The sequence below is a fragment of the Bactrocera oleae genome, chromosome 3 (genome assembly GCF_042242935.1).
Source record: "Bactrocera oleae isolate idBacOlea1 chromosome 3, idBacOlea1, whole genome shotgun sequence".
NCBI classification, from domain to species: domain Eukaryota; kingdom Metazoa; phylum Arthropoda; class Insecta; order Diptera; family Tephritidae; genus Bactrocera; species Bactrocera oleae.
In genome coordinates, this window is record NC_091537.1 from 70499999 (window position 1) to 70519818 (window position 19820).

Below are 19820 nucleotides of genomic sequence, written 5' to 3' on the forward strand. Positions count from 1 at the left end.
AACTGAATAATATTTAAGCATTAACATAAATTGTATAATACATTAATAAAGTATATAATAAACGTAAATATTTTCATATGTATCTATCCAATTAGAATTACCGCAAAAAGTAGTTAAGAATTCATTTGTGCAAATGTCATCGTACTTCCGAGAAGCAAATACCATTTATTATATGCAAATCTTATACGATAACTATTTACACATTTTCATATTATATATACATTTGTTTATATGTACAGATAAAATTGAATTTCTGGTGTTGTTCAAATGTGTCTGTATGTGTGCAGAAAACACAATATGTTTTTAGGCGCCTACGAAGTGGCCTGAACGTATAAATAAATAAAACCACAAATGAGGTGCTGTCATGCAGTGAAAAATCGCTAACTGAGCGCTATTTATATATGTACATATGTATATATCTATATCTATGACAGATTGATAAGTACATATGTATGTGCAAGTCAGCAGCTGTTAGAATGCCTTTAATATAAATGTTTGTTCTAATTCTTTATTGGCAGAATTCGGAGTGTTTTGTGTTCGGAGGGAATCTTCCAAGATATCGGTATTGTTGCAGACGACATGCACGATTCGAGTTGTCCGCTAAGGGTGCACCTCTTTCGGGACCACGCCCAACCTGACTTGCGGAACAACGCGTCTACGTACTAAACCCTTAACTCCATCATCAGTGCTTGTGTACGGCCCACGGAACTGCCGTTAGGCATTACATCGTGAGGCCAAGCTTAGCCATCCGGCTCGTCAGTCACGGCTTTCAGGCCTATCTCTCGTTCATCCTTCTGCTTTCACTCCGTTACCACTCTTTTCTTCTAAGTTTTTGCAGAACTATCGCAGACCACATCCTCACTCGATCCCACACCAGTTTCGATTTAATCATGTGACGCACAATGTTATCTGGCGCCACTCGCTCCGGTATTAGCTTATCCAAATTTGTTCTCTCATTTACGAACCTCAGGCAGGAGAAGAAGATGTGCAGCGAATCGGATTGATATCTCAAAAATTGAGGGACTAGTTTGCGTATATACAGACGTCAAAACGATTCAGCTTCTTTAATATACATATATATATACTTTATAGGGTCTTCAAAGTTTCCTTTTGGATGTTAGAAACATCATGGCCTGGTGTATACCCTGTTCAGAGTATGATAAGTCGATAAATAGTTCTCGTGATGCCTTTAATTCGACGACGATACATATACCTATGTAAGCCGAATGAATAATGTATTTCATTATTGTAAAATAGCGAGTAAATATGATTAGAGCTACGTCGATAACTGATAATATTTTTAATTATTCGACATAGTGACTTCCTATAATTGAAAGTTATATATACATATATTGTATATTCATATACATACATGTACATATTTACTGTATGGTATACCAATTGTAGATAATGAATATTTTATTCGAATTACAATACATTTATCGGTCACATTTTCATTGTCAGGAACACTTAAGCTAACTACTTACTAACAGTATTCAGCACTAACAATCTTATTTTTTCTTAATTTGGCGCTTCAGGCAGGTTTAAATTGTGTTATAAAATCAGCGCATGGTGAATGATCGCGATGGAATTCAACTGTTAAGATTTCCACTTATTTGCATACAAGGGTGGGTTTAATGTTTGAGAGCTGGATAAGTCAAAAATGTGAACCTATTTAGTTAGCACGAGACATTGAAATCAAAAATTCGAAACATTGAAACTGAAACCAAACGATTTTACCGACTCGCTCAAATTATCGCGGAGTAAAGATAAGCTACAGCTCAAAATCTTTTGAAAGTTAGAATCTATGTTTAGGAAAACTTTATCCGCAAAGCTCCATGAAGATTGCTGTCATACACAAGAATAGCCCGCAAAATCTTTGGGAGTCAAGCAGCCAGTTCAAAACATTTAAAAGCAGCTGAGACGGGGAAAGACGATTTTGAATGTCAGAAAGCTATAATAAGAAGTTTCTTTTGTCATAGGATTGAATGGTAATGAAAAATGGATCCATTACGATAACCGTGAACGCATAAAATCATATGTATGTGAAACCTGGCCAACCAACCAAATCAACGGTAAAACCGAATATCCATGACGCCAAGGTAATGCTATGAATTTGACAATAACTGATCAAATTGAAGCGAGCGATTGCCGAAAAACGCCCCGAATTTGCGACTAAACATGAACATGATGGCAAAGAACAGGGCATCAAAAATGGGTTTAATTCATTCTCGCAGTTTTGTTGGGATGGAATTCACAAATTGCCAGAAAGATGGGACTACTTTGAATAATACTATTATACATGTTTTTCCAAAAAAAATCCTTAAATTTTTTTTTATTTTTATTTAACGAGCAGCAATTAGTCAAACTAAGTTTTAATGACATTTTCCGGCTATTTGATTGACAAGCACAAATTTGACGTTTTAAATATGGCGCCAATTAAGCAGTGATTTCACAACAAGTCAGGACTACCCAAACTCCTATACATTGCAAAAATAAGAAACTATAACGTTCACATCCTTCAACTGTACAAAAAAGTTTCGTTAAGATTTTTCAATATGGTCGTAAATAGCAACTTCATTGAGACTTTAGCAGAATCTACATGTTTGTATATATGTAGTTTTGAAAATAACGAGTCCTTTTTATTCTCGCCGTTTAATTTTGTAAACCTCGCAATATGAAATGACGTATAACAAAAAAAAAAAAATTTTAACAGAAAGAGGCTTTAATAAAAAATTACGCCTCTTTCAGTTAAAAATAGTATTTTTTGCTACTCTAATTTCTTTTATGAGCTGATATGATATAACATATTTATATTATCAATTTTGAGACTTGCAACATGTTTACAATCAAAAACCAATAAATTGACATAAATAAACCACAAATTAAGATACAAAACCGGTATAGTACAACGAATCGCAATGATGAGAGGCACCTTTGGTTTGAAAATTTTTTAAAAGTGGGCGTGCTGCGCCAACTAATATGTTTAATGTATATATCTCCCAAACTAGTTAAGCTATATCACCCAAATTTTCACAGGACATAAAATTTCGACACCTCTGACATGAAGATAGGTGAAATCGGATGATAACCTCGCCCACTCCATATACAACAGTTTTGTTAAAAACTACTAAAACTGCGATAAATCATTAACGAAAAGCGTCAGAGACATTAAATTTTATATCCGAGATGACACGAAAGGACTTTATAGGAACCGGTGTCAAAATTGGACGATAGGCGTGGCACCGCCCACTTTAAGGTGAAACCACATATCTCATATCACGAACCTACCCCATTAATTTCAACCAAATTGGTACATAAAATTATTTTGACATTCCTATATAACAGACGAAAACGAACAAAACCACACCTACTTCCCATCTACCACAACTTTAAATTAGAAAGGATCACTTTCTAGTATACAAATCAAGCAGTAATTAATATGTCGGGATAAAAACTTGCACGAATATTTCTTTTAAGGTATGCCTGGAGCCTACGGTTGACTTTTTGCCGGAAATATCGGTCAATCTGTGAGATATATTATTGAAATTCGGGGAATATGTGTTTTGATAATAATATATATAATCTTATGTCAAAAATGGGTTGAATCGGTTCAATCCCCCTTAGACTCCATATACCTAATATAAAAATTTTCGAATTTCCAGTTAACTTTATACCACATATGTTGTGAAAATGAGGAAAAGTGTTTTAATTGATATTTACGATTTTAAAACGTTTTACTCCATATACGAGGTGTGTTCAAAGGAAAAGGTGAAATTTGAAGTTTTTTAAAAAGTATATACTTATCCATCAATAAATATTTTGTTCCCAAATCCCCCGCAAAATCACGAATAAGCATTGATGTGTGATCTGGTGAATTATCGTAATTTCGGAACATTCTCCGCTGCCACACATTTCATGCCCAAAAAATTAGAGAATATTGAATGGTTTGAGCTGATTAATATGCCAACATCCTCTGCAACTTGCCTAATAATGATTCGACGATTTTCAAAAACAAATTTTTTCATTGTTTCGATGTTTTCTTCGATTTTTGACGTGGTCGCACCTCCAGAATGCTCATCGTCATCGACGTCATCTCGGCCTTCTGTAAAGCTTGTACCACTTATAAACACTTTTTTTAGACAAAGTGGACCCCCTGAATGCCACAGTCAACATTTCAAGTCAATAGTATATTGTATTTTTAACGCAAAATTTAATACATATTCTTTGATCCACTTCTCTCAAAAGTCAAAAATCGAAGAGCACACAAAAACGTGACTAACCTTTTCTGTCGTCAAAAATAAACTACTTGTTTTTTCTTTATTTACCCTGAACAGGGTATATTAGGTTATACACGAAATTTTTAACGTCCAGAAGGAAACATCGGAGACCATATAAAAAATATTTATGAATGATCACCATGACGAGCTCAGTCGATGTCCATGTCTATCTGTTTGTATATACGAGAACTAGTCCCTCAGTTTTTGAGATATCGATCTGAAATTTAGCACACGTCCTTTTCTCCTCAAGAAGATGTTCATTTGTCGGATCCGCCGACGTTTAACGTTTTTTCTGGTTTATGGATTTCTTTGGAAATCAAATGCTTTTCACTGTTTTTAAAACTTACGCCAGATAATTTTAGCTACTGATTTTTTTGATTTGTTGAAAATGCTTTTATGCATAAAATTTTTATTTGTTCTCATAAAATATTTCAGTAAAGACTTTTTTCCCCATTATTATAAACTATTTAATAATTTTTGGAATTTTGAGTTCATTCCCTTTTAGTTACGTCAAATACGTATTGACTTGTTGCAATGCAATTAAAATTACGTTCCACGAAAATTTTTCCTTTTTCATTTTATAACCTTGGAATAATTTAACATTTCTGATTCTTATATTTAAACGATTGCATACATAATAATATTAAAATATACACAATGTGTAATTCATTTAAATTTAATAGTTCGTAATTACATTTTCCAGAGGAAAGATCGCACATTACAGTACTTTGCGACACAATACGGACAGACTTGTTGTTAACATAATAATCATAAATTTCAAAGTACTCAAATATGATTGTTTGCAATTAGCCAACCATCCACAAGTGGAAATACTCATTCACACCCCCTCATTTTTTTTTAAATAAAATATAATTACGCGCCAAAGCACACATGCCTATTTATTTACAGTGAAGGCTAATAATAACGGGAATTATTTTTTGTAATAATACTTTTTGTAGCAATAACTCTTTCGAATAGCAAATAGCAAATAGTTTCAATATATTGAAGAAAAGTGATTAAAGAAAACAATATAATATTGTCGTTGAAATCCCCAGCAATATTTTTACTTTCAATTCTGAGAGGGTTAGGTTTTTTGTAAATACGGCTGATCAGAATGTAGCTTTCTCTATAATTTGTCGGTATTTCCAGTAAAAGCATTGCTTGTACTGTATGATATTGATTTTTGAAATAAGTTAGTATCCAAGTAGTTTCGTTTAAAGTGATTCAATACCTTTCATGGAGTTATGATACTGCAAGTCAGTATTTCGAAGCGCCAATAATTATGACCGTAAATAGTTCGGTCACGTTCAAAATAACTCGTTAACGTTATTATTGCTATACTCATTTACATACAGATAAGGCTAAATATTAACAGTCAATTTATTATGTATGTTATAAAATATTGCCAAATATAATACTTTTTATTTTTTATTTACCACCACTGTAGACGTACATATGGTGGGCAGTCTGAAAATATATTTTAATGGTTTATATTTAAATGCTGATGATGGAAGAATTTTTTTGAAAGTATTTCCATGCGTGTGTTTTCTACTTTGCGCAGTTTAATTACAAAAATCCAAGCAGAAGAAAACCTGATGCTACATTTGAGTATAAGCCAAGAAAACGTTTAATATTCTCGTACAGCTAAGACTATTATCTGCTATTCGATCCTACTCTTCTTCTAATAATCGGAGAAGAAGGAAACGTCGGAGACCCTATAAAAAATTTATATAAATGATCAGCGTGACGAGCTGAGTCAATTTAGTCATGTCCGTCTGTTTGTCTGCATATACGCGAACTAGACCCTCAGTGTGTGAGATACCGATCAGAAATTTTGCACATTCTTATTTTTCAATCCGGTAGTTGGGACTAAAAATAAAATTTTAATCCGGTTTTTGGGATTAAATTTTTTTTTGACGTATTTGGGATTACAAATTAAAAAAATTTAATTGAAATGTTAATTAAATTTTTTTTAATCCATTATTTGCAACCTTGCATCTTTTTCTACCCAAGAAACTGTTTTGTCAGCACCGCTGATATCGAACCACAATAGCATACAGTCGTACAAATTCCATAGTCACTGGAACGATCAAAATCAAGTCCTTGTATGGAAAACTTTTTTTTTGACAAAATATCTTCACGAAATTTGACATGGATTATTTCTTAAGATACAATCTTAAAATTTAAAAAATAAAATTTTCAGATCGGACAACTATAGAATATTGCTGCCATACAAACTGACCGATCAAATTCAATTCGGTGCAGCCGAAGGTAACATTGTTCTTGTTTTTTTTTTATTTGCAATTGAAGATGCGTGAGATGGCTGAGACAGTAAATAGCTCTAAAACCTAGCTTGAGAAAGCCAGAACCGTCTGTCTGTCAGTCCGTCTGTCGGTATACAAGTCTTGTATATGCGAACTAGTCTCTCATTTTTTGAGATATCGATCTGAAATTTTAAACCCGTCCCTTTCTCAACAAGAAGTTGCTCAATTGGCAGCACAGCCGTTATCGGAAAACTATAGTATATTGCTGCCGTATAAACTGAGCGATTGCTGCCAAAAACGATCGAAATTATGTGACGGAAAACTTTTTCATTGCAGGTGTTATTGACGAAGGAACAGTGCAATATCCGAAGAAATGGTTCAGATCGGTTCACTATAACATATAGCTTTTACTTCTAAACTCATTCTTTCCAATGAAAATTAATCAATTTCTGAACTTTAATAATGCAACAACAAGAACCAAACCGCTAAATTTGACACATTTTGCACCGTCTAAATCGTGCTTTGAATCCACATTGATAATTATTTCCAATTTAATGCAATATATGGGAATTATTTTTGAATTGGAGTTCTAGACTTTGATAATAACACAGACACCTTTTGAAATCCTTAACTTCGTTGCTAAAATGCCTAGTGTGCACTTTTTCAACCGGATTAATTTTCGATTGAATGCAAATGCGGAACATACCCGGTCTTTAATGTTTAGAAAGCAAAAATCTGGCACTTAAAGCGTGATTGCGACGAAAGGTAACAAAAGGTGAGTTGAGTTGATCATGTCAAACCTTTAGTGACAATGATGATGGTTCCTTAAGTGCGGTAAGGCATCCATTCGATCTCCCCTTTAAACCAACCAACCAACTAAAGGTCCACTTTTACTAACACTGTGTCTGTCACTAAAGCTGTCCTGTCACCGTCAACGTTTGTTATGCGTATTTGAAATGCCTCCAACAACTATTTCAGCTACTTTCACCTCTCTTAGCCTTCTCATACATTATACATTTTATTCGTATACTCTTTCTAGTTTGGCATAGAAAAAGTATTTGTTTCGATATTGACACTATTTTCTTGAATACTTTTCGCTTTTTCTTTGTTTACAACGATTAAATTTGTTCGCAAGATTGTGTTAAAATTCCACAACAGCCCACAAATAAGATTTTTTGAAATGTGTTTTAAATACGTGGAAGATCTTCAAGTAAACATTCAAATCAATTTGAATAATAAACGAGCAAAGTGTTGCGATTGTAGCTCGTTGTTGTTTTTGCATTATTGTTTGATTTTGTATCTAAATAAGTGTGTACACATACCAGAAACAAAAACAAATATATGTATATAGCCACCATGTATCAAGGTATATATTTGCATAGGCGTGAGATTATTTACGAAATAAACAATCGATGCTTTTAAAGTTATTGTAATTTTAGAAGACGCAAAAATCAGCCGCAATTACTGTGATTTCCACTAAATCATTTTTAATCAATTGATTCAACATTTGCATATGGGTTATTTGTCAATAGATCACTTTACCTAAAATAATTCATTTATTTTTCGTTTGAATTTGGCTTCATTCAATGATTTCTTCTGCTTAGTGAAAACACTTCGCAAAGAAACGATACATGACCGATCGTATATTGAACACTACGCAGTAAATCACGACTACCGAGATTCCAAAACTTTGAAAAACAGAAAAAAAACGTTAACTTTAGTTCCATCGGAACTAGAATATCCTTCATAAATAAAAAAGTTTTCCATACAAGTACTTGATCATTCCGTTTGGTAGCTATGTACTGTATCTGAAAATCTTTTTCGGAGATGGTAGCGTTGTAGCACCTTATTGTTATGATATTATGTACCGAATTTCGTGCAGTCTTACAATTAAAAAGTTTTCGATTCAAGAACTGGATTTTGATTTTTCAGTTTGTCGGTGATTCCGACATATTAGCAGCTTCTTGGGAATAAAAGGGCGTGTGCAAAATTTCGGATAGTTATGTGTTCAGAGTAATATATAGTTGCATGAACATTAACACATACACACATGTTGCATAAGAAAAGGATGAACGATTATACGTACACAAAAGTTTCGGTTAGTTTTGTTTAAAACTTTAACAGAAATCTCTACATGTGATTAAATCGATAGTTTAATCTCCCTCTTTGGTCTCATTCTTTAAATAACTTGGAGGATAAACTTTTATGAGGATTAAACTCAAATGCCGTTATGTTATGCGATTATATTTTTTGTTATGTTACTCATATGTCATGTCACATAAGTACATACATATATCTATCTCGTTTTTATACCCTGAATTGGGTATCTTTAGTTTGCCACGAAGTGTGTAACATCCGTAAGGAAACGTCGGAGACCCTATAAAGTATATACATATACACATGATCATCGTGACGAACTAAGTCGATTTAGCCATGTCCGTCTGTCTGGCTGTTTGTCAGTTTGCAGCTACTCATTTGTCGGAACCGCCGAAATCGGACCACTAAGCATATACATAGCTGCCATACAAGCTGAACGATCAAAATAAAGCGAAAGATCTTCATAAAAGATATTCTTTCCTTCTTAAGAAACCTTAATTCGAATTGAAGGTTGTTTATATCAAATAAAGTGGCTAGAAAGAACTAGCCAAATGTTTTAAGTTGGTTGCAACCGTCGTCCGGTTACTGTGTCAGATTTAGTTATACATATATAAAAGTAATATTAGATAATTATATGTCTTAAAATGAGTTCGTTTTGCTGTAAATTCAACTTCTCTTTACATTTTTTCTTGTTTATTTGCTAAGATCTATGCAATGCTCAGAAGAATTTTGTTGGTGACATTTATCTGATTGCAACAATGTAATAAGATTTAGTGCAATGTTTGACAGAAATAGAAAAAGATTTTAAGCTGCTTCTGAATGACTGATTTATTTTAGGAAACTTTATTCATATCATAAATACACACTGATGTTTGACATTCGCAATCGCTACCATTTCCACGACATTCGCGTCTACGTAATCTGAATGGAACTGGATATCCAATTTAAGGTTTATTATTTGCGGCTAACCTTAAAGCAGATGTTTGAAAAAATAGACGGAGAAGAGAAGCAATCAATAAAATAACTTTGGAAAAACTACAATATTATAATGAACAAAAACCTTTCTTGGAATGAGATAACAGAAAGATTTTTTGAAAGCGTGCAATTAGTAGTGCAATTAGCAAAACAAACCCGTTTTAGATAAGGTAAATGTGAAAGACTTCGAAGAAATAATACATGAAAGAGCAGATAGATCTTTTAAACGAAAAGCTCAAGGAATTAGCTAAGAAAGAAGAAAAAAAAATATTGACAGTAGTGATTTCAAAGAAGAGCAAAAAAACTTTCGATGGCGTTTGTTAAAAGGAGTTTGGCCACTATAACTGAAAGTATGGACTAATTTATTGAACATGTCCAAATTTTTACTAATATTATATTATATGTTATAGGTGCTTTATGCACTTATCAATAACTTTTAAAAGAACGAAAAAGGAAACGCAAACTACATTAGATGCCTCTTGACAAAAAGGCAGAAACTTGGAAACACAAAATAGACTGAACGATCTGACTGATTTCAAATTTTATTTGTTTATATAAATATTAATATATTCGATTATATTGTTTAATTTGAAGCAATGTATGAAATTTTACCTGCATTTTACATACTAGACAATCGCTATAATATTATGTTGGATTCTGAACTGTTGATTAAACGTTTGCTAGCAGGTAATTCCCATTCGCATTAACCAATTACTAATTAGCATATGCTAATATGCATCAGTTGTTCTATTAAAATTTAAAATATGAGAGTAAATCACGGGCGAAAGTATCAAAAAAAAAGAGTATACAAAAATGTATACACATATACTTGTAAATTTAAATAAATATGTATGTATGTGCAAGCAGCCCAAAATGTAATCAGCTTTTGTATAGCATTATTAAATTGTTTTATTTGTTTTGTTTTTGAAAATAAAAAATCAAACGACTTTTGGGTAAACACTTCAGTTATTTATAAAATATTTCAATTTTTACCGATACTTCCTCGCGAAGCTTGGCTGAAGTTCTAGTCTTGAAGAGTGAAACGAAATATTAGCAAACTCAGTTGGTCGAACTGATTTTAGAGCGGCATAATAAGTGTCTTTGATTCAACTTTCTTGTTGCTTTCATGTGGAAAAATATTGGGTTTTTGACCCGATCAACGTTAGTTAAAATTTATACCAATTAAAAATATGTTTAACTACGATCGGGAATGTGTTTTAATTAGGTAGGCAACTGACTTGGGTCGGTTGACAACACATACATATATGGCCAACGATAAAACGGCATCCACGAACAGTTTAAAACTAAGTAAAGAACTCTTAGCTCATTGATTGCATAACTAACGATAAAAATAATATATGAAGCATACATTGTCGTTTTTTGAAGAGTAATGCAACTAAATAAAAACTAATGTTTCATCTAGCAGGGTTCTTAATATAATTATGATGATATTAATAAATATATGACACAAGTTTTCGATGACTTCACGACCTTCACTAAAAGCTTTGTGCCACGCAAATACTAAGTAGACTCCCCAAAAGACTTCTGTAAGATTTTCAACGATTCCGTAGCCGTGACTCCATTGAAAAAACAAAATTTCAAGCAAATTCGTTTGATTTTTTTATTTATTGTAAAAATCGCCAAACAAACATTCCAAGATCAAGCTACACACGAACATAAATAAAGTATGTACCAATCTCTTTGGTTTGCGCGCGCACTTTAAATGGACCAGTCTTGGTCAAATCTAATCTGATGGTACCTTCATAAAATTCTTTTCAAAAATTAAAAAGGTGACAAGTTTTGAAATGTGTAAGTTTTCATTTTGTTCGCCCATTAAAAATTGAAATCTATTTTGAGCTGATAGCAATAAGAAATAATTCGTAAAGACATAAAAAATGTTATTGTCAATCGCTTGTTATTAATAAAACGATCGCTTATATGATACAATATACAAACATATACAGTTACATTAGTTTATCGCTCGCACAATTTCATTATGAGTCACCATGCACTGATTTCACTCTTACGCGTGTTAAGTAATTTCACTTGAACAATTTACCTGCGGGTTTCGTGAAGTTGCCAGTAATTTGGAGGCTCTCGAAACTATGAAAACTAACATCCGACTCGTCGCGTTTGCAATAGGAGGTTCTATTGCCTTTCGTAAAGAATTCCCCATCAGCGCAACAGCGTCGTATGCACGCTACACCCAGACAGACGCGGCGCGGCTGACACGTACGCACAATATACCGTTGCTCAGCAAAATCACTCCAAACGGACGCACCCTCAATCGCCTCCATGCAGTATTCGAACTGTTTGAACTTTTTCCACTCGCCGCGTATAGCGATCGCCATTTTGCCGTCGATAAATTTTACTTCCTTGCCACTCAACTGATACTCCACCAGAGCCATGTCTTGCGGACACGCCAACACGTCTTCTACGAAGATCGCCCACTGTTGCAACAATATGCCATAGCGCTGAAAATTGGGTGCGCCCACAATCCGAACACATTTCTGTTGAACCGCATTGTAAACATAATACAGCGGACAGCACTTGTGCACCACACTTAGAGTTTGCAGCGCTTCACCGCGCGTTGGCGGACAATAAACGGCCGCCAAACGTTGATCGACACTAGTGAGACACGCGCTTGACGGCAACTCCACCTCACGGTCGCCCGCAAGAAAGATGAACGTTTGCCGATTACATTGCGGCAGCTGACCGCTATAATTGCCGCCCTGATCCGAATCTAACATCGGCGCTTGTATGCGGTACCCGTAGACCGGCGCGGTGCGTTTGAAGATGTCAACACTGGTTTCGCCTTCCTTAACGTCCGCGACAGCGTTGCTATTGTCAGCGTCTCCTTCCTCGAGATTGCGGCATTCGAAGATCTCAGGTCGAAAGAAACCCATATTGATCTTCACTAGCGACCAGTCTAAGGGACAACATATTGGCGCGCTGACCAAGCGCCGCACCGCCGTTTGGCGCGTCTCATTCTCTCCCTGCACGCTCGCGATATGTCTGCCAGCCGCGATTAGCAAGTAGAACACAATCAAAGACATTGAAGAGCGATCGTGTGCGTTAAACGGTCTCAGTTATTAAAGACTTTTTAGTTACTTATCCAGTAGTTTACACTTTAGACATTTTTTCAGTGAGAGCGAAATTTCAAAAGCACTCGTTAACACACACTTAAATTATGTAAAGAAAAAGGCAGATAAAACCAATTAATTATAATGGATCGTCTGCGGATCAGTGCCTTGTTTTAAGATATCACACACCACCGTCGTCAACAACTGATATTTCACAATAACTTAACACAACTGTGCTGTCGGCAGCCAACGATCGTTTATCTAATCAATAGTTTTGAAAATTTCAAATGTAAACAAATATGCAATTGCTTTTTTCTTTCACCTGACTCTTTTCGCATGCCGCCACAGAATAAACACCGAAAACTACATTAACAGCAACAGCAATATGGACAAACACATTCCCAATTTTTTTTACTGTTATTATTACACACAATCACGTCCATTCAAAACGACCGGAAGAGCTCGAAGACGTTTCGTTCCGCTGGTATTCGTATTGCCATTTAACGAAGATCCGGATTTTTGCGTCTTTACACGTTCGCGACTCTCAATTAACTGACTGGTTCATTGTCTGCGCATTTGTACAGGCTAATTTTCCTTATAGTAATGACGCAACCGTTGACTGTTGTATGGCCAGCGCAGAATATTGCTGAGTGGTTGGGAGCGTGGCAGGCAGTAAATACGCGGCGTTTAGTATTTGAGCAACCACTTGAGGTGCAAAGAGTCCATTTAACTATTGAGCACACGGCGTGACCCCAACTGTCAACCCCTAGTGCGAATTGACACTGTGGATTACGTTATATTCGATACACTGCCGCTTCTAACAGCACATACTAACGCAAAGGTATTTACTATAGCAATATTAAATTTCCTTCGAAGAAAGCCATTCATGAAAATATGCGTCCACACATAGTTCGCTACCTCTGTTAACATGTAGTGATGTGTTCCGTTTAGGGAACACATTAGGAAAACTCAAAGATACTCTTTAAAAGTTTTTTAACTAAATGCAACCCCAAAAATGATTTTCGGGCGCTGTGAAGCGTTCGTGTAAAATTTCAAATTCAAACTTTTTTTTTGTAAAAAAGTAGAATAAAATTAGGACAGGCTGTACGGACCATTAGACGCTTCATCACATTAGAGGAACCAGAAGGGTGCCAATTTTTCGATGTGCCGGAACAATTTTTTATAGAAAAGTGATGGAAACCAGTATATTGTAGTATATTTTGAATCTGTCGAAGATAATGATCGAGACAACTGCGCCAGATGTGGCACAAACTTCATATATATCCTTTTTCAGGGAAGTGAGTATTCAGTCCGACAGGAGAGCGGCAATACCAACGCTAAGCACGCTCTATGGGCTTAAAGCTAGTCAAGGATTATCTGTCCTCACTAGAAATAACATCAAGCTAGTTCATCATCAGAGTCGTTTGAGTGCCTAAGCATAGCGGAATTGCTGGCAACTACAAAGCCGACGAGTTTAAATTGGAATCGGACCGAGTTGGATCTCCATTAGTATCTTGTGTTCTAGCACTGGACCAATGAGCCTCGCGTGTGCTTAGGAAGCGCTGATCGATGTCCAGCTTCTGTGAGACTGCAAGATTCTTCTGGCGTAGAGTAAAACACAGAAGATCTTCTGAATTACTTGCATTTAGCTAAGTTTATCTTTCCGCAATCGTACCAGTTCTTACTGGTCATTGTTATTTTTTCAAAGGATAGGCTCAAAGCGCTTTTTTGATGATGTATTATGTAGGAGTTTTAGGAAATACAACGAACCGGCGTTCTAAGCTATCCAAATGAGATCTTTGTCAGGGTGGACCTCATAAACTAACCTAACTTAACCGGTATCCGAGAGGTGGCTCTGATTAATGTCGCACTTCACATAGATACAAATGACTAAAGTAGTTTTCGAAATGTGTGCAGTTGATCTAAAAGAGAGTGAAACCTCTCTTCAAACTATTTTAAACATTTTCTATGTGATTTATAGCTTATTATAGTGTATTCTTCTTAAACATAGTTTGATTTTTTCTAGTTTTTGTTAACTGAACCTTGTATCTTTTTGTGATCGAATTTATATCTTAGTTATTTATTTTTAATCGTTTATCGCTTCAACAGCCAGAAGGACGCTTGAGGAACCAGATATGGCTGGTTAGTATAGTTTCATAAGTTTCTGCATACTATTGTGGCTGTTGGCAACCGCCGGATACTACCTGATTTCGCAAATCTAACTAATAATCTAGCCATTCTTGATGGAACTTACGACAGCCAGGTAGCCTTGACTACACGGCACGTACAACATACCTTTAAACTGTAAAGAGTGATCAATAAAATCCCTTATTGTAACGAACGGAAATTCTTGAGAAGGATCATGAGACCATGACATTAAAAACTTTGCTAATTATAGTGTGTGAAAATTTATGATAGTGGCTTGATACATACATATATATGTCGGGCTGCGGTAATTAATGTTGAATACAACTGACGTTAGCTTAGAAACATGAACTAAGGTTATTTGTCCTTATCACCTGGGTTTGGTATCATATTTACGTCCATTTCCTTATCTGCTCGTCAATTCCAAGTGAAACAAGTAAGGAAGGGTTAAGTTCGGATGGATATTGCCGCCTTGTTCTAGTTGACCGATATTTTCGGTAAAAAGTCAACCATAGGCACTGGGCTCCACATATTCAGTACCTAAGGGCTTGATCAGTTTTAGTTTAATTTAATTAAGATAATTAAACGTATTATTTACGCAAAGTTTTACGCCGATATAATCATTGTGCTTGATTTGCATACTGGAAAGTGAAAAAATCAGATGGAAATTAAAATGATGTTATATGTGGAATAGGCGTGGTTGTAGTCCGATTTCGCCAATTTTCGAACTATAACATAGAAATATGAGAAGAATATTATATACCGAATTTGGTTGAAATCGGTTAAGCAGACCCCAAGATATGGGTTTTCACCTAAAAGTGGGCGGTGCCACGCCCACTATCTAATTTTTAACGTGGTTCCTATAAAATCATCATATACCATCGCAGAGATAAAATTTAATGTCTCTATCGTATTTAGTACTTGATATATCGTGCTTTTAGTAGTTTTTAACAGTACCGTTATATGGGGAGTGGGCGGACAGACAGTCACCCGGATTTCAACTCGTCTCTTCATTATGATCATTTATATATATATAACCCTATATCTAACTCGATTAGTTTTAGGTGATACAAACAACCGTTAGGTGAACAAAACTATTATACTCTGTAGCAATAAGTTGCGAGAAAAACGGGAACAAAACTTATTTTCAGCCGTTACAATTTAGGAAGAGGTAAAATATTTTATATTTTGCTAAGATGACTTTTGTGAATCGCTAATGTTGTGTTACTTGTTATATTGTCTTTTTCTGGTATTTCTCCCAGAAGACTTAAACGAACGCTTAACTTAAAATAATGACACAGAATTCGGGAAGCAGTCCTGCGAGACAACACCAGTAAAGTTCTAATGTAGTCCAACAAATACTTCTGATGACTAAAACACTTAAATAGACCGGATTATTTAGCCCTCATTTCAAACTACGTTTTCTATATAATTAATTTGTTGAATCGAGACTAATTAAAAAAGTGGCAGGACTCATGCAGAGACACCCATTATAATAAAATATGGGGTATATGGGTTAAATACCATTACTAAGCAGGTTACGTCCGTGAACCCTAAGGCATCAAATCATTTCTTTCAAATTCTATGAAGATACAGATTTAAAGATCAGTTAATTGAGAACTAAGATTGTATAGCAAAAATCTATAATCAATATTGGAAATACTTTCTCTATTAAGAAATATATATGCAGTTATGAGATAAAAAGTACGACAGTTTGTGATTATTAAGATTTTAACCACTTTCACAATTGTTTCAAAGTTATGAAAGTGTTCAAAATATGTAAAAAGTATGTTTGGGCATTAAATTACAGATATGGATCTAGCACTGCTAGGTATTAAAGTCTTAACTTATTTTAACAACCGTCAATCAATATGGCAACTACGTGTTATGCGCTGAATAACAGAGAACTCACATGGCGTTAAAAACTGGGATGTCAGCGAGCAAACTGTCAAACGTTGTCAACGTGCGCTCAGCGTGAAGGGGGAAAGCTCCAATATTATTTTTATTTTTAATAAAAAAAGTTGCGATAAATTCTCCAATATTTTTTGCATAATGAATTTCCCGTAAATTTAGTGAATTTCAAAAAATTTGACTACGCACTCATTAAGTGTGATATAAATTGCCGAAATTTCACATTTTACTAGCTCCAGACAAGGCTCATGTCAACGGGAATGGAGTCCAAATATTTGTTGACAAGCAAAACTCCGGTAAAATCACCGCATGGCGCCAGTGCGAAAACAAGTGTTAGCATATCTAGTTTTCCAATTAAACGAAAATTGCAAAGTCCGGTGAATGGCATTGAAAATGTTATAATCAAAGCACCTAAATTGAATAACGGAAGTGCAACAACTACCTCAAATGGAAAATCAAACGTCAGCACGCCTACACCGAATGGTGGCATACAACATCTTAATGGCAAAGGTGTACCATCGAAACAACAGTTGGAACTACAACGACAGGCGTTACCTGTATATAAAGTACGTCAGCGACTTATAATAGAAGCGCGACGTTCCGAAACTATGTTGCTGATGGGTGAGACCGGTTCTGGTAAAACAACACAAATACCACAGTTCCTGTACGAAAGTGGCTTTGCGCAAAAAGGTATGATTGGCATAACACAACCACGTCGTGTGGCGGCAATAACTGTAGCGCGTCGTGTTGCGCAAGAACAAGGCTGTCGTCTTGGCGAAACTGTGGGTTACACGGTGCGTTTCGAGGATTGCACGTCACCACAGACACGTATAAGATTCCTAACAGATGGTTGCTTACTGCGTGAAGCTATTGTTGATCGGCTGTTGCGTCAGTACACTGTTTTGATATTAGATGAAGCCCACGAACGTACAATAAACACTGATGTGCTTTTCGGTATTGTCAAAGAGGCGCAAAAACAGCGTAAACAACGGGGTTTAACGCCACTTAAAATAATCGTTACATCAGCTACCATGGATATCGATCATTTTGGAAAGTATTTTAGTGTGCGCGGAATGTACCTCGAGGGTAAAACCTATCCGATAAAAGTTATGCATGCTAAAGAAACTCAACCAGATTACCTTAATGCTGCGCTAGTGACGCTTTTTCAGTTCCATCGTGCAGAACCTGTCAAGTAATGCAAAATTAATATTTTTTTGTTCTAAATATGTATTATAATTTCTTCATAATATTATAGCCATGATGTGTTAATTTTTCTAACTGGACAAGAAGAAATTGAAGTTATGGCGCATCAAATACGTCAGATTGCTAAGGTATGTCATGTGCTCATACATAAAACACGACTTGTAATTTGAAATAAATTATTTACAGACACATGATGCCGAACTAAGTCCAGTGCGTGTGTTTCCACTCTATGCGCAATTGCCACAAAACAAACAATTGGAATGTTTTCTACCCGCACACGCGAATTCACGTAAAATCGTGTTAGCCACCAACATAGCTGAAACTTCCGTCACAATACCTGGCATAAGATGTGTTATCGATTGCGGCTTTGTTAAACGACGAGTCTATAATCCCAGCAGCGGTTTGGATGCTCTTCGTATTGTGCGTGTTTCACAAGCGCAGGCATGGCAACGCTGCGGCCGCGCCGGCCGTGATGCACCAGGCACTTGTTATCGTACGTATACGCAAGCAGAAATGGAAGCCTTCGAAAATATGCCAAAGCCTGAAATATTGCGCAGCAATATTTGCTCTACTGTACTGCAGTTGCTAGCATTGGGCATCGATTGTCGTACATTTGATTTTCTAGATCGACCAACGCCCGAAGCGGTAGACGATGCCTATCGTAAGTTGGAAGCGCTTGGTGCTGCAAGAAATTATAAAATCAAACCTGAACTGACAACCTTGGGTCAGCAAATGTCACAATTCCCACTAGATCCACGTTACAGCAAGCTATTGCTATCCGCGTCAGCATTTGGTTGCATGGAAGAAATGCTTAGTTTAGTCGCTGTGTTGTCGGGAGAGAATGTGTTTGTCTCTAGCAATGAAAAACGCGAGCTTGCCGCTCTCGCGCATGCGAAATTCACATCCAAATATGGTGATCATTTAACGCTGCTCAATGTCTTTAGTGCGTTTTTGAAGACCGAGAAAGTTAAGGTAGTATACTAAACATTAAAACAAAACCAAAAATATATCTCATAAATTTTTTTTGCATAGCTCTGGTGCCATGACAACTTTCTTAACACAAGAAATCTTTCCTATGCGCGTGAGGTGCGTAAACAACTACAAGAAATTGTTGAGCGACTCGATTTGCCTTTAAACAGTTGTGGTAATAATCAGGATCAAGTGCGTAAGTGCCTACTAATTGGTCTGTTCGATAATATTGCTGAACTGCAGCGCGACAACACCTACGTTACGATAGCTGGACGTCAGCGTGCGAGAATACACCCGTCTAGTGTCTTCCATGGCAAATATCGACCGGAATATGTAATATTTACAGAAATTATGCTGACTGAACGCAATTTTCTACGTCAAGTCTCTGAAATCAATCCCGACTGGATAGCTGATGTGCTGCCAAATTATGCGCATTTAAATAGAATTAAAAACTCATTGAAATAACATTGATTGCATAGCTGCCTAAAAGTTATTTTACACTATTTTATACAGTAATAGTAAGGTATTTTCTGCGCATAACTAAAGAAAGGAACCATTTGTAAAAAAAATAAATACGTTTTGGATGTTGCTATTAGTGAAATGTAATATAATTAATTTTAAATGACTAAGTAGTATTCGTCGTTCATTTGCATATATGCATATGTATGCCAACTAAAGTTTTAAGAAGTTCCAGTTTTACCCATTTAAATACCGTTAATGCATTTATTATTATTTAAATTATTTGCTTCAGTTCAAAATGCAATTTTATTTGTATTGAATGCTGTCTTTAATACAAACAAGAATAATGCAACTAAATACATACATACAAGCATACAAATATGAACGCAAACGTGTGTCTTGAAGTGAGTTTCTTTAAAGGCGAGATTTTTTTT

The 19820-nt window shown here is 35.5% G+C and overlaps 2 protein-coding genes across 2 annotated transcripts in view; one reads left to right on the forward strand and one right to left on the reverse strand.

Moving 5' to 3' along the window:
- The window catches only part of mthl15 (methuselah-like 15), a 22996-nt gene extending 9750 nt beyond the window's left edge, over positions 1-13246 (reverse strand). Inside the window, exon 1 of the mRNA XM_014233786.3 lies at positions 11676-13246. Coding sequence (XP_014089261.2) covers positions 11676-12672 — 997 coding nt within the window. The 5' untranslated portion in view covers positions 12673-13246. The remainder of the gene's footprint in view (positions 1-11675) is intronic.
- Positions 13247-16782: 3536 nt separating this feature from the next.
- Positions 16783-19528, forward strand: ath (ATP-dependent RNA helicase DHX33). Its single transcript, XM_014235343.3, has 4 exons — positions 16783-17947; positions 18011-18086; positions 18145-18930; positions 18991-19528. Exons 1-4 carry the CDS (start codon positions 17004-17006, stop codon positions 19390-19392), a joined length of 2208 nt encoding a protein of 735 aa, XP_014090818.2. The 5' UTR covers positions 16783-17003; the 3' UTR covers positions 19393-19528.
- Positions 19529-19820: the final 292 nt, after the last annotated feature.

Excerpts from the sequence above, each read along its gene's own strand:
- ath (XM_014235343.3), top strand. The coding sequence starts at position 17,004 with ATGTCAACGGGAATGGAGTCCAAATATTTGTTGACAAGCAAAACTCCG. Across the intron at positions 17,948-18,010 it reads CATCGTGCAGAACCTGTCAA|CCATGATGTGTTAATTTTTC; the intron begins GTAATGCAAAAT and ends ATAATATTATAG. Across the intron at positions 18,931-18,990 it reads TGAAGACCGAGAAAGTTAAG|CTCTGGTGCCATGACAACTT; the intron begins GTAGTATACTAA and ends TTTTTTGCATAG.